The sequence below is a fragment of the Ursus americanus genome, chromosome 16 (assembly GCF_024610735.1).
Source record: "Ursus americanus isolate L20-20 chromosome 16, mUrsAme1.1.p, whole genome shotgun sequence".
NCBI classification, from domain to species: Eukaryota; Metazoa; Chordata; class Mammalia; order Carnivora; family Ursidae; genus Ursus; species Ursus americanus.
The window spans coordinates 25834893-25851226 of NC_142142.1; the positions used below are offsets into that span (position 1 = coordinate 25834893).

Genomic DNA, 16334 nt, shown 5'->3' on the forward strand with positions numbered 1-16334 from the left:
TTGATGAAATGAGCACTCAGTGTTACATGTAACTGATAATCACTAAACCTTACCTCTGAAACTAACAATACAGTATATGTTAATTAATTTATTTTAAATAAAATTTTAAAAAATATTGTACGTATTGGAATAGAATACAATGGAATACTATGCAACCATAAAAAGAATGAACCCTTGTCATTTGCAATGACATGGGTGGAGCTAGAATGTACTATGTAAGGAAATAATTCAGTCAGAAAAGACAAATACCATATGATTTCACTCATATGTGGAATTTCACTTATAGAGGAACATAGGAAAAAAGAGAGAGAGGCAAACCATGAAACAGACCTTTAACTATAGAGAATGAGCTGAGGGCTGCTGGAGGGGAAGTGCATGGGAGATGGGCTAAATGGGTGATGGGGATTAAGGAGGGTATTTGTTGTGGTGAGCACTGGGTGTATTATGTAAGTGATGAATCACTAAATTCTACTCATGAAACTAATATCACACTCTATGTTAACTAACTGGAATTTAAATAAAAACTTGAAATAAAAAATTAATAAAATCATGATAAAAAAGTAATAAAATAATTATGATTTGAAATAAGAAAGTAAAAGAAGAGAGAGGCACAAACTAGAATTAAGTATCGGTTAAATAGTTATGCTATGATGATCTACATGACTATTTGGATGATACAGAAATTTGGGTCTGAGGTTTTATGTATCAGGTTTTATACTCATTTCACAATACACAACCTCATTCCACCAAAAAGAAGGCAGTTGTTGAGATCATAATAGGTGTCAGAGCAGGTACTCAAACCCTAGGCTTCTTTCATTGATTAGCCTTGGCTTATTCTTGCTACACTTTAACCTTGCCTTTTCAGTAATAATTTTTTATTTGACTCTCCTGAGACATTTTCAGAGTTCTCCTTTTAATTGGCCAAGCAAGGCTAGAATTAAATCACTATTTCTTAGTATGATTGTGCTTTCAATGAATAATTCCAATCCTTTAGCTTTCAGTTTGTTCCTTTGGCAAACATACAAATTTCACATTTTATTCTTCTCTATTAATGATGAGAATCACATTTCATTTATGTATTTTATAATTATGTTCATTTGCAACATCATTATGAGGAAAAAGTGGTAAGAAAGGATCTCTTACTACATGGTGAGGGCTGTTGAAGCCACTATGAGAACTTTGGCTTTGATTCTTAATTAGACAGTGTAATAGTTTGTTTGAGTGTCATAACAAAATACCATAGACTGGTGGCTTGAACAACAGAAATTTTTTTCCCCCACAGTATTGGAGTCCAGAAATCTGAGTTCAGGGTACCAGCATAGTTGGTTTCTGGTGAGAGCTCTCTTTCTGACTTGCACATACTTCTTCTGTTCTATAATCTTACATGAGGGAGAGAGAGAGAGAACAAGTTCTCTAGTGTCTCTGCTCATAAGGACACTAATCCCATCTTGAGGACTACACCCTCATGATCTTATCTAAACTTAATTACCTCCCAAAGGCCCCATCTCAGAATACCATCACACAACATATGAATTTTGGGGTAACTCAATTCAGCCCTTAGTAGATGGGGAATTTTTAGAGTGTCTTGTGTGGGGGGTGGGGGGAGGTGACATGACACAACTTCATTTTAAAGAATCACTCTGGTTATTATGTTAAGAATAGATTGAAAAAAAATCAAAAACAAGGGAGATTAATTAAGACGCTATTGTGAATAACCCAGGTAGGAGATGATAGTGGTTCATTCTAGAAAGCTGCAGTAGAGGGTTTGAGAAATGGTCAGACTTTGGGTAAAATTTTGAGTAGGGCCAATGAAATTGCTGATGGTTTATATGTGGGGTGTCAGAAAGTGAGAAGTTAAAAATGACTCTAAGGCCTGATGGAGAGTAAGAGATGGAATTGCCTTTGACTGAGTTGGAAAAGACTGCAGGTGGAGCAGTTTTGGGGAAGATATAACCAGAAGTGCAGTTTTAGACATGGTTAGTCTTGACATGCCTATTAACCATTCTGATTGGAAATGTCAAATAGGCAAATGAATATACAATCCAGAGTCCTGATTAGAGATATGTTTCAGAGATGTAAGTATTTAAAAGCTAAACAAGAAAGTATTTTATGGAGGATGAAGTGACCAATAACTTGAAGACTGAAAATAATCCAAATGCCCATCAACTGAGTCATGGATAAACAGAACGGGGTATACCTATACAATGGAAAACTATTCAGCAACACAAACTAACAAACTACTGATATGTGCCATAATATGACTGAAACTTAGAAACATTAAACTAAGTAAAAGAAACCAAACACACATCCACTCTCTCTCTCTCACCACATATATATAAACACAGACTGAACACTGTATGATTGGATTCAGTTAGAATGAATTTTCTAAAAAAGTAGATCAATGGGAAAATTGGGTGGGAGTACCTTTGTGAAATGATGGAAGTATTGTAACACTAGATCTTGGTAATGGTAGCACAACTATAAATTTGCTAAAACTCAGTGAACTATACTTAAAATGAGTGAGTTTCCTAGGATATAAATTGTCCTTCAATAAATCTACTTTTTAAGAAGAGAGAGAGGCAGAGAAAAGGGGACAGAGACAGAGAGAGAGAGAATCAAAGTAGTGGGATTAGATAAAGTATGACAGACAAAGGTTTTGAAGAGTTTGTGATAAAAAGGAACAGAAAAATGAGGTAGTAGGTGAAAGATGACAAGAGCCAAGAGAGCTTTGCTTTGTTTTGTTTTCAGGTGAAGGAAGAGACAGTATAGTTGCATGCTGCTGGGAATGATCAAGAAAAGACTAAATAATCTCTGGTGAAGGTGCAGATCATCTTCACTAAAGTGATTTCTTGAAGTAGACAGAAAAAGGATAAACTATAGTGCACAAGTTAAGGGATTGGCTGTAAAAGCACAACAGTGCATCTATACTTAGAAAGGGAAGGGGTGTTTGGGTGGCTCAGTCAGTTAAGCATTCAACTCTTGGTTTCAGTTCAGGTCATAATCTCAGGGTTGTGAGATGGAGCCTTCCCCTCCTCCCCCATCAGGCTTGTGCTGGGTGTGGAGCCTGCTTAAGATTCTCTCTCTTTCCCTATGTCTCTCCCCCCCCAGTCTCCCGCATGTACTCTCTCTCTCTAAAAAAAAAAAGAAAGAAAGAAAGAAAGAAAGAAAGAAAGAAAGAAAGAAAGAAAGAAAGAAAGAAAAGAAAAGAAAAAAAAAAGGTGGGTGGAGGATTTTAAAATCTATCAGTACAGATGCTAATGAATGTTTCATTGGTGGTGAAGGCTGTGGAAGTTATCTCCCAATTGCCTTCCTTTTCCCAGTGACCCAGTGACGTTGGATGCATGGTTATCAGCAGAGAGTGGGGATAGCAGAAAAACTGAAAGATGGGAGACATACTGAAGATTTGACAGAATTACAGTAAGAGAACTGTTTTCTTTTTAAAATTTCTTATCAGCATTAAAGTGCACTTGAAATTCATAGTTCGGTTTTTAAACTCGGATCAGTCTGCGTAAATCTCTCTGGCTCTTTTCTTTTACAGTTATATTAAATTGAGTAGGTCTGGGCATGAAGTAAGCTAAAAGTTGGATCTACATTAGGATTAAGGTTTTGCCAACTGTTGAGTCAGTGTGATGAAGCATAAGAAGGATGAGAAAATTGGAGCCCTATGCAAGAAAATGATAATCACTGAAGGAGAAAAGTGAGAATCAAAGGAGGGGAAGTAGAGTGAAAAGGAGCTAGGATCAATGATTTGTAGATTTCAATGACGTGAAAGGATTTCAGGGTACTGGAAGGAGTGAGCAGAAGGTAGTAGATGCTAATCAGAGAATAGAAGTGTGGCAATTGAGAGACTATAGATGTTGGTAATAATAGATCAAGTGGCCACGGTTCGTTGTAAATAAGAGCATCCCAATGGAGAAATAAAAAGAATGAAGAGAACAGGATGTTGTAAGACCTCTATTAAAATTACCAAATATTAAGGCTGGAACAGTATTGAAGAAATTGACAGTGACCTAGGTGGTAAAATCTCAGGAAATGAAGATAATAAGCTGGAGAGTGTAAATGACTTCAACAAGAAAGAATAGAGTTCTAATGGTTTGAAATTCAAAACTAAGGGTTTGTAAGGAGGAAGAAGGGAGAATGAGTAATGAGGAGAAAGGGGGACATCTGTTCTAATCTTACTCTGAATGGCATTTACGAATTGGAAGAATAAATAGCCATGACTTTAAAGGGCTGTGGGAAAGCCATGTCTTCAGGGTATATGCAAGTTACAGTTGGAGCAAGAATATAAAAGGGATGTTCAAAAAAGAACCTTAAAGATAGAATTTGGCTGATCAGGAGAAAACTACCCTTCTGGTAAGAGTTAGACATTGGTCTGGATGCTGAATTACTCCTGTTATTTTGGGCCATGAGCATATCCCCTAAAACTCTGTGGTGCTAACATTGATATTTGAGTGGATCATTTGACATAAAACCCCGAAATGAGTACCTAGTAGACTACAACCTCTCCTACCATATTAACATACACAATCACTCAAATATTTCTTTAAAAAAATTTTTATTTCTTAAGTAATCTCTACACCCAATGTAGAGATCAAGCTCCCGAGATCAAGAGTCACATGCTCCACAAACTGAGGCAGCCAGATGCCCCCAGGCTAATATTTCTTACAACATATACATGATAGCAACCATCTGGCATTACTCTCATTGATCTCAATCAGATATCAGATTTTTATTTATTTATTTATTTTATTTATTAATACATATTCTTATCTCTTGCTTATCATGTATGCAATTCATTATTGCTGTTTTTCCACATTAGAAATCTCTGTAGTTTTCTTTGGCAATTGGATAATTTGTCTTTGTGTAATCTTGCAGTTTTGCTTCCTGTGTCATTCTTTCACATTTCCCATTTCTGCACATGTTCTAACAGCCTTGAGATATAGATTATATTTCAAAAAATCCTGCTTTCATGTTAACTCCTATAGGTTTGACAGTGAACACTTTCATCCTTTATAGAACAGGTTCCTTTGTCGTCTTCCTCTTCCTTCTTCTCTTTTATCTTTAACAATTATTCATCTAATACTGCTCCTTAAACTAAATCTAATAACACAACATTAGACTAACATATATTGATGCTAGAGGATTCTCTTAAATCTACTAAATTTTTTTGTCTTATCCATAGAAAAAAAGTTAAAACACATGTTGCCTTGAAAGAATCTAAATCTAGAATCCCAAGCAGGTAAGACAAAACATGTTTAAAAGGCCCCCAACTATTCACAAAAGGAACGGGCTGAATTGACATAAAAGAATTAGGTAGGGAAAACTCAAAAATTGTTCCTGACAGTAATTATTATCTGAGTTTCAAAGCAAAATGTTTTTTTAAAAATATTTTTCTGTTAAAACATAATTTATTTTTATCTCAAAACACTTAGAAAGGGGCCATATAAAGTTGAGAAATTTTAAGAAAATTGATTGAGATTCTATTGTAATTTATGATAAAAATTATCTACGGTAGAACAAAATTGGGTCCCATTACTATACTGATAATTACAACCTAGAAACAAGTATGATTTTCACACTAAACAAAGAAGAAAAATTGATTGAGATGCCAGGACCCTGAATTCTGTTTCCTGTTAACGCTAAGGTCTTTGTTATTTTTCAGATAGACATTTGATTCTCTCTCTCTAATTTATACTGGCCACTCTTAAATTGTATTATAGGAAAACTATACTGAAATACAAAGAGGTATTCATCTCAAATTATAGAATTTAAAAAAAAGTATGAGAAGTATAATTACCTGGGTTGGCCAAGGGACTATAATTAATCTGAGCACAGTTTACTATTCTGTTCCTCTAAACCCCATGAAGTACTTACCTATTGCTATGACTTTTATAAATAAGAGCTCAAGTGGCCAAAAAGTCATTCATAAATCATAGTCTTGTTTGAAACTCAAAAATATGTATATATTTCTTAGCAGTTTTTGTTCCAGTGTGACAAGCAATACCATAAACAACCCAGTTTCAAGCTTATCTTCTGAAACAAGATGCACATTGTTATTCAGTTAACTCAACTCTGACACTCCAAATAATTTTGAGAAGTTTTTACTCTCTCAGTTTATCATATTCCTTGTGCTCCAGGCAATGTATTCCTCACTGGTGGCAGGCAGAGACATAACCATAACAATCAACAGTTAGAATGGCAATAAAGCAATCTTATCATAGGAGTGCAGTCTTCTGTCCAGTGGTAGTTAGAGTATATGATCTTTAATTACTCAGCTGGTACTGCAATACATTTCAAAGAAACCATGCACATTTCACCTGGAATGTTTCTTAGTCAATACCCTCTCTAAAAGAATGAGCATATAGTAAAAGAGATCAGCAGGAATATAGAATGGCATCCTACTGTACCTGGTGAATGAGGCGGAGGAGAGCACATCAGAACAACCCCCTGGCCTTCCCTCACAGAGACTGCACTTCTTGTCCGGCCACTAAAATTTCCCAGATCTGTCAATATAACACAGCATTTAGATGCAAGGCAAAAAACAAAAAACAAACAAACAACAACAAAAAAAAAACGAAAAAACAAAACTTAAAGAATTTCTACTTTTATAACTTGTACCTACTTTTCTCTCATTATCAGGGCCTTAAAAATAAATCTATACCATACAATTTTAAATACCACAATTTTCAGATTATATGCACTACACACTATTTTTTATAGTGCATGCAAGTTGCCAATATAGAAAGAAAATAGACAATACATTTATAACATATTAAATAGTCCTTTTATTTCTTTACAATATTTCCTACATATTGATTTTTCTACTACTAATAAAACCAAATTGCATAGTGAGAAGAGAAATAGAAGTGGTTATGGGTGTCTGGTGTCCAACTTGGTGTCTCATTATGTCATGCCAGGAATGGTGTGTAAAACCAAGCATGAATTTTCCAAATTAGAGAGACTTGTATGCTCTAGCAGAATATAATGAGGATATAAAGTATTCTTTTTCTATAAATGTGAGTGGAAAAGTCATGTTATTTTCATTTTATAGCAGCCTAGAATGGCTTGTACAAATTAATTATACTCATCCATTTTCATTACTCTGGGAATATTGTAGTTATCAAAATACCCAACTATCTGTATGAAGAATTATAGCATTGATTGAGGTTCAACTCTCTTCTCTTAAATTATGTTGCATTTGCACAATTTGAAAATACTTTCCTAAAAATAAAGTGACCTAAAAAATGAGTCATATTTGTATTTCTATTATTGTTTATTAATCTACTCATACCTCAGTAGATATGGCCCTTTCCCCCTTTTTGAGCTAAGTTGATCAAAGATATGATTTTTGAATGTTTTCCCACAGGGTGCCTGGGTTGCTCAGTTGGTTAAGCGGCTGCCTTTGGCTCAGGTCATGATCCCAGGGTCCTAGGATTGAGCCCTGCATCAGGCTCCCTGCTCAGTGGGGAGTCTGCTCATCCCTCTCCCTCTGCCTTTTCCCCCACTCGTGCTCTCTCTCTCTCACTCACTCTCTCTCTTTCAAATAAATAAATAAAATCTTAAAAAAAAAGAATAGTTTCCTAGAAATGGTAGGATTTCAAAATTTTTATAAATAAACATTGTCCCAAAATTCTCAATCTGTAAAAGCATGTTCCCTTAGTGAAAAATACTTCTTGAAAATGTTCTACCTTTCCCTCTATTATTCACCTATTGTAAAAGGGGTTTTTTGAAACTTCTCATTACTTCACATTAAAATAGTATGTTTCACAGTAATACAATGTAGACCCTCAAGTTTAATGTTTGTTAATCTGACAAATGATGAGAGTAAGTAGTTGAGAAAATACACTGAAGTTCTATGAAGGAGATAAATCACTAACTTTAATATCCCATATTCAAAATCATGAGGAACTACTAAACAGTGAAGGCATAATGCCAAATAAATAGAGAAGTATTCAATATTGATGAAAGTGTTTAGACATTTACACATAATTCTATGCTTCAGGGCACCTGGGTGGCTCAGTCGGTTAAGGGTCTGCCTTCAGCTCAGATGGTGACCCAGGGTTCTGGGACTGAGTCCTGCAACAGGCTCCCTGCAGAAGCAACCTGCTTCTCAGTCTGCCTCTGTCTCTTTCTCTCTCTGTCTCTCATGAATAAATAAATAAAACTTAAAAAAAAATTCTATGCTTCATTGCCAATAGTTAAGCATTTCACAAACTGGATAGATTAGAAAGAATTGCCTTAATTCTAATTCTTTTTTTTTTTTTTTTTGATGGTGGATTGAAAACATCCCCACTAACTTCTGGTAAAAATCAAGTTTACTCATTTTCAAATATGTGTAACTCATGGCTTTAAATTCCTATGCATTGATTCTTATGGATAGAAACTGTCTTTTTCCCAATAAAAGAGCTCAATATGAAAACAAGCATGGAAAGATTTCTAATTTGACTTCCTTTGACTACTCCTAGACACAGTGAAGCAGTAATTGCATTAAGGCTGTAATGACTCTTTAGGGATTATATGGCTTTATTTTCTTTTTTTCATCCTCACTGAATTTATAAACTTTGGAAGGCTATTTGGATATCAATGTATCATAACTGAATTTCTTAAATGATTTTTGAAAAACATATATGTAGCTTCTAATACATTTACTACAAGTTTATGTTATGCTTATTATGACATTTCAAATCAACTTATTATAGTAAACAGAATATTTTAATAAAGAACGGTCCTAAATTAATTTCTGTATCTGAGAAACTGAAGTACAGGCATGGCCTAGAAATTAGACATGAAAAAGAGAAGAAAATTAGAATAATTATGACCCAAATTGTGTTTTGAGATCACAATGACCCGAAAGATAACACTAAGTTGTAATTGCTTTATTGGGTATCAGCTGTTAGTACAGGTATAATTCAACATTTCCTCATGGAATTTTCTGTGTCATCATTTCCTAGGAAGTATAGTGCCAACAGTACAAAGATATATGGATTTTTTTCAAGTATGAATACATTTCTTTCTTTCATAAGACATGTAGAAAAATACTAGAAAGGCGACTGTACTTTCATAGGAAGTGTACTTTTCTCATTTAAATCCTTCTTCCTAGGAAAAAAAAGTGAAACATTATTATCTATAATGTAAAAATGGTCCTTGTATTAGACAAGATTCTGGTTGATCTGTGGCAGAATGATGTATGTGAAAAAAAATTATTCTTGGTTGGAGTGGGATGGCAATTGGACAGACTAGTCTTAGTAAAAATATAGCTGGTTATTTTTATCTCATTGTGAATAAAAAGCAGTTACTTTATTTGGAGGTACTCATCAAAGAACTTAGTTTGAGTGCTTATTACATTATTTTAATAGGATGTACATTGTATATATCAAGAAGATAAAAAACAAGAGCTTTTATAGATGGAGATTTGATTATTTTATTGACACACGATAAAAAGTACATGTTGATATGTTCTATTTTTGACTTGTAAGGGAAAAATGAATAAGAATTAAAATTTTAGTACAAAGACTCCAAAATTCATGTTAAAGTCTTGAACTGAAATAAACCCCTTTCTGAACTTATAAAATAGTATGTGGACAAATAGACAAGTAATGGACTGGAGGAGAAAGTTTGTGATCAAGAATCACAGGGCTCTAGGCCTTGTCTTTCCTCAATTTTTTTTTTCCAAGTTCAGAAGCTCATGCAGAGTTTGATAGTGGAGCTTTAACTAGAACTGCAGCTTACAGAAGTATTGTACCTATTCATCCTCGATGAACCATGCAAAGAAAAACAGGTATATAATAAATGATTTGAGAACCTCGCATGACAGTTAAAATATAGGTTTAGTATGTGTGATTTGCAGCATATTCAACAGCTGTAAGACAAATCATTTCACCCATTTATTTAATAAATATTTCTTCAATGCAAACCACACACTGAACACAATGTTAGGTACTGGGGTTACAGAAAAGATGCAAAGGAAAGATGTAGATGTATGAACTAATCATATCTACTTGGACCAACTTTCCATAGACCCAGCTGAGAGGAATCTGTGCCACCAAATAGATGTATGAGCCCAAACTATCACAGCTTCAGCTTGTCACAGCTATACTTATGAGTTACATGTAGCACTTCATGATATTCTCCTAAATCTGAGCTATACGCACACACACACACACACACACACACACACACACATACACTCCAGGTTTTTTCCTTTCTTTCTCTCCTTCCTTCCTCCACCTGCCTACACTTCCTCCTTTCTTCCCTTTTCTTCCTTGCATTATTCCACAAAGGGTTTGAAACAGCTTAAAATACATTTGTCTATAACACAAAAAGATCAAACAAATGGTTACAGACTCCAGGTGAAGATAAAATGGGTATGGTATGAATCCTGTAGGTTAAGATTAACACTTAAGAATATCTGTCATATACTTTTGTAAATTGTTAGAAGTTGGCCATTAATTTTACTTTAAAGTTAGAAGGCCAAAATAAAGGTGGATATATTTCCAGTCTTAGCATTCATGGTTACAGCAAGATAAAAATTTTCCGTAACTCAGGGGAAGAATAATGTTAACAAATAGTAAGGTCTATAAAAGGATTTCTCCTGAAAGACTTCATAAAGTTCACACTGGATGGTATAGTGGGTTGAACAAATTTGCAAACAAATTGGGAAGGGTTTTCACCCATTAAGACACCTTAAGTATGTATAGTGCACAGGCACACATAAACGTGAAAACATTTCAAAAGTCATTGCCTAGAAAGGTGAATTATTTGAAAGTGTTGGAGAAAGAAAAGAAAATACATAAGGGGTTCAGGGCACTGATCTTATGATCTTGCTTAAGTACAATAGATTGGTTAGTTACTGGGGAGAAATGAGGGAAAAGGATCAAGGGAACAGGATAAATATATTTAAAAACTTTTTTTAAATTAAATTAACATATAGTGTATTACTGGTTTCAGAGATAGAGTTCAGTGATTAATCAGTTACAATAACACCTAGTGTTATATTAATCAGTTACATATAACACCTAGTGTTCATTATTACATCACGTGCCCTCCTTAATGCCCATCACCCAATTATTCCTTCCCCCTACCCACCTCCCCTCCAGCAACCCTCAGTTTGTTTCCTATAGTTAAGTCTTTTAGGGTTTGTCTCCCCCTCCGATTTAATCTTATTTCATTTTTCCCTCCCTACCCCTATGTTCATCTGTTTTGTTTCTTAAATTCCACATATGAGTGAAATCATATGATAATTGTCTTTCTCTGAAAGACTTATTTTACTTAGCATAATACCCTCTAGTTCCATCCATGTCATTGCAAATGGTAAGATTTCATTTTTTGATGGCCGAGTAATATTCCATTGTATGTATATGTATCCCTTCCTCTGTCGATGGACATCTGGGCTCTTTCCATAGTTTTGCTATTATGGACATTACTGCTATAAACATTGGGGTACATGTGCCCCTTTGAATCACTATGTTTATATCCTTTGGATAAATATCTAGTATTGCAAGTGCTGGGTCATAAGGTAGGTCTATTTTTATCATTTTGAGGAACCTCCATACTATTTTCCAGGGTGGCTATACTGGTTTGCATTCCCACCAACAATGTAAGAGGGTTCCCCTTTCTCCACATCCTCACCAACATTTATTGTATCTCACTGTGGTTTTGATTTGCATTTCCCTGATGCCGAGTGATGTTGAGCATTTTTTCATGTGTTTGTTGGCCATTTGTATGTCTTCTTTGGAGAATTGTCTGTTCATATCTTCTGCCCATTTCTTGACTAGTTGATGATGATGATGATGATGATGATGATGATGATGATGATGATGATTTGGATGTTGAGTTTCATAAGCTTTTTATAGATCTTGGATACTAACCCTTTATCTAATTTGCAAATATCTTCCCCAATTCGGTTGATTGTCTTCTGGTTTTGTCAATTGTTTCCTTTGCTCTATAAAAGCTTTTTATCTTGGTGAAGTCCCAATAGTTCGTTTTTACTTTTGTTTCCCTTGCCTTTGGAGATGTGTCTAGCAAGAAGTTTCTTCCGCCAAGGTCAAAGAGGTTGCTGCCTGTGTTCTCCTCTAGGATTTTGATGGCTTCCTGTCTCACATTGAGGTCTTTCATCTATTTTGAGTTTATTTTTATTCATGGTGTGAGAAAATGGTCCAGTTTAATTCTTCTACATGTTGCTGCCCAATTTTCCCAACACCATTCAACAGAATAAATCTTATACAATTAGGAATAATGTGTTGAGGTTCATCTGCCTCCTGGGTTTTAATTTCCTAGTCTTAAATCCGTTCTGAGTAAGTCACAATGTTTGTTGTATGAGAGTTGTATGTTTGGAAAAAGGAATAGGAATCAGAGTACTTAATTAATTAATTTATTTATAAAAAGATTTTATTTATTTATTTGACACAGAGAGAGAGAGCCAGCAATAGAGGGAACACAAGCAGGGGGAGTGGGAGAGGAAGAAGCAGGCTCCAGTGGAGCAGGGAGCCTCATGCGGGGCTCGATCCCAAGACCCTGGGATCACACCCTGAGCCACAGGCAGACCCTTAATGACTGAGCCACCCAGGTGCCCCCAGAGTGCTTTTAAATTGCACTTGGTTAGGGATGACTGGGTGGCTCAGTCACTTGAATGTCTGACTCTTGATTTTGACTCAGGTCCTGATCTCAGGGTCATGAGATCAAGCCCTGTGTCCGGCTCTACACTTGGCCTGGAGTCTACTTGGGATTCTCTCTCCCTTTCCCCTAATACACTGTGCTCTCTCTCTTTTTTTCTCAAATAAATAAATCTTTAAAATAAAATAAATTGCACTTGGTTATACATTCATCCTGTAGGTGGTGCTAGTAAGCTTTAGGTTATCAATGCTCCAGGTATTCTCAATTAATTCTCTTAACATTAAAGGTTTTGTGAATACAGAAAATTTATTATGAGTTCTAACCTTCATAAAATTGAGTTTGAATTTTTACAAAAACTAAAACGATTGAAAAAGGTAAAACATTTTAAACAAGATGTCAGACTTGAATTTTATTAATTATTAACATGAGGGTATCAGATTCTTATGTAAGATTATAGTATAGAAGAACTAAGATTGGTACTCTTTCTGTGGGACCGCATAGCTTTAACTTTTATGATTTCTATAAAAATGACTGGAAGATTTCTAATATTAACTTTGTATTTTTTGCCTCATTTGCAAAGTGTATATTGAAGTCTTCTTTGAACACTTTTATTTCTTATTGTTATTGTTTCTGTTATCATTAGAATTATTCAGATCATTGTCAGATTTTTGCGTCTCATATAAATATCCTGTAATAAAAATTGGCCAGACCTCATTCAGAAACTATCTTTGACATTCTAAAACAATGAAAAAGAAATGAAATAATAATTAATTAGCTACTAGCATACATACTCTATACTAGACATCTTGGAGATTAAATATTAATTTCTCCATTTTAAAGATTACTAAACTATGTGAAGAGCAAATAAAAGCTTGACTTTGGTCCTGCAGTTAATAAGTAGTGAATTGGCAAATCAAAATCAATGTGATTGTTTAATAAAATGTATTAGCACAAAAGCAATTCAACATTTGAAAGTTGGGCTAAGTTGATTTTAGGAATTTAGAAATAGTCTTCAAAAGGATCTCCTATAAAAATCATTTTCTGACAGATGAAAGACATAAAGATGGAAAAATTAGTAAAGAATGAAAAAAATAATTCTTACATTTATTTTGAATGATAATTAAATTAGCATTTTCCAATACATAGCCATTTGCCTGCATGTAAAATTTTCCCTAAGAAACTACAACAAATAGTATTCTTAATAAAAATAGTTTTTAAAATTTGATTATGGAATGATACCTTGACTGAAAGCCATAGAAACATGAAGCTTTGTGGTGTTCTTTTGGTTATGGGTGAGTCATAAGCCTGTGATCAATTTGTAAGCACAGAAGGCAAAGACTTATTATCCCCACTTATTGATGAGGACATTGGGATTCACTAAGGTTAAGTAACAGAAATAAAAACTCACAGCCAGGATTTGAACCTTCAAGATGACAAATTCATTTGTGGAACTAGCATGTTTCTAATCTAGAGTTATTCCAATACTCTTAATTTAGAATTTTTCAATTGATTTGATTATTTCTTTAAATATTTACCTATTACACCACATGAAACAATCTACAATTCTTTAAAATAATTGTTATAAGTTGTCTGTGAATGTGACATCATATTACCTTTTAAAAGTGTTAATTATTTAATAAAATTACTATTTTTTAAAAAAAGATTTTATTTATTTATTTGACGGAGAGAGAGAGAGAGCACACAAGCAGAGGGAGCTGCAGAGGAAGAGGGAAAAGCAGGCTCTGAACTGAGCAGGGAGCCTAATGCAGGGCTCGATCCCAGAAACCTGGGATTGTGACCTGAGCTGAAGGCAGACCCTTAACTGACTGAGCCACACAGGTGCCCCTAAAATTAGTCTTTTGAAAATATCAGTTGAATTAATTAGAGGTATCTCAAAATATACACTCCCATTTATTACATGAAGATAAAAATTGAATTAAGGTACAGCTAGAGATGTGGTGAAGTAAATCTATGAGATAATGACAAATTACAATGAAACTTCCTTCATTCCCATTTTTCCTGTTTATATATAATGGGTCAGATGACTAATCTCTCGCTGTGGCTTGTCATTCACTTTGCATATTATCAGATATGAATCATCCAGCCAAAGGTTCACTGATTAAGAGGAAACCAAAGTATATCAGTGTATGTTTTCCTTAAAAGAGACAATTTTAATTACATTATAAGTAAAGCAGTAAATTGTAATTGCTCTTGTAAAAAGATCAATTATCCAGAGTGTGATAAAAATGTTTTTGATCTCAGGTCTTTTCTTTGATATCTTGATGTATGTTACAAAAAGCTACTTCAACAGTGAATAATATATAGTGAAATAATCTCAAATGCTAAAGTTGTGTATAAATTTGTTTGACTAATGTGATGATAGTCTATGAACCCTGGCAGAGGTTCTAAATATTTGATTTAACTTTCTACGCTCTGGGTAAGCAATTATATTAATAATTCTTTTTTTTTTTCACTTAAGTACTGCTTCTCCCTTTATTATTATTTTTTTTTACTTTTCAAAAAAATTAATCTCAGTGTAATTAACATAGAGTGTTACATTAGTTTGATGTTTACAATATAGATATTCAGCAATTCTATATATTACTTAAGGATCATCAAATAAGTGTACTCTTAATTCCCTTCACCCCTTTCACCCCACCCTCCACTTACCTCCCTTCTGGTATCCATCAGTTTGTTCTCCATAGTTAAGAAATAAATAATTTTTATCTGCTTACTTATAAGTTCAAATGTTTTTCCAAACTCAGATCAGTCTTAATTTATTAAAAGTCTCAGGAAACTATAAGACTGAGTATTGCAAAGTAAATAATTAACAATAATAATAATAATAATAATAATAATAATAATAATAAATAGAACATGAATCAAGATTTTGAATATTATAGACCCATAGAGATTGGGGAAAGGTGCCATTTAGTAAAATCAGCAAGTCATTTAGTACATTAATTCCTAAAACTGATACAACTTTTGATTGTCTTTCAAGCTTTGGACCTAACTATTCTCTTCAGCTATTTTACATTTTATAATATTTTATTAAATTAATACTTCCTTGCCTACAACTATGACTTCTTACTCCTCTCTTCTTCCTTTTTACTCCCATAGCACAACTTCAGCCTAGGTTAAATTAAACTATCTACCTATTGTGCTCTTGGCAAGGGAATATGAATGGAGAAAAACATCAACAAAGATGATTAATTTTGCTCTAAATTCATCCATGAACCTCAGGCAGGCCCTTTGTGCTAACTGATCCCAGCACATTTATGGATTCCATTCTCTCTATCCTCTAGACAATACTTTTACACCTCTCTTTCAAAACAATCCCTTGCCCTTTTCCCTACTTCTTCCCTCCTACATCTTGGAGAAGACAGAAGTAATAAAAAAATCACTTATATATATTTCTCCTAGGGGCAAACTGCAATGTGTGTCCCAGATTCCCCTTCAATGAAAGACTTGTCCCAGCTGTTGGGAGTCTTAATGACAGTTTTCAGCTCTTAGCACCTTCAGGGGCTGCCTTTGCTACAGAGAATCAGCTCAACCAAGGTTATATCCCTTCCTTGGGTAACATGCAGCCAACAACTGCTCAATGAGTGAATATAATGATCTGATTACCTTGGTCCAACTCCAAACAGCCCTGGAAAGTCATTGTAGCTTTAAAGATTCTCCTTGTTTTCATCTGGGGTTACTGCTAAACCTACATCAGAGCT

At 34.3% G+C, this 16334-nt stretch overlaps 1 protein-coding gene across 5 annotated transcripts in view; it reads right to left on the bottom strand.

Annotated features, from left to right (window-relative positions):
* CNTN5 (contactin 5) overlaps positions 1–16334 on the bottom strand; it is a 1325220-nt gene that overhangs the window by 452104 nt on the left and 856782 nt on the right. For all 5 annotated transcript variants that reach the window (XM_045790825.2, XM_087868224.1, XM_045790823.2 and 2 more), the window contains one exon: positions 6408–6503. In XM_045790825.2, the coding sequence (XP_045646781.1) occupies positions 6408–6503 (96 nt within the window). The remainder of the gene's footprint in view (positions 1–6407; positions 6504–16334) is intronic.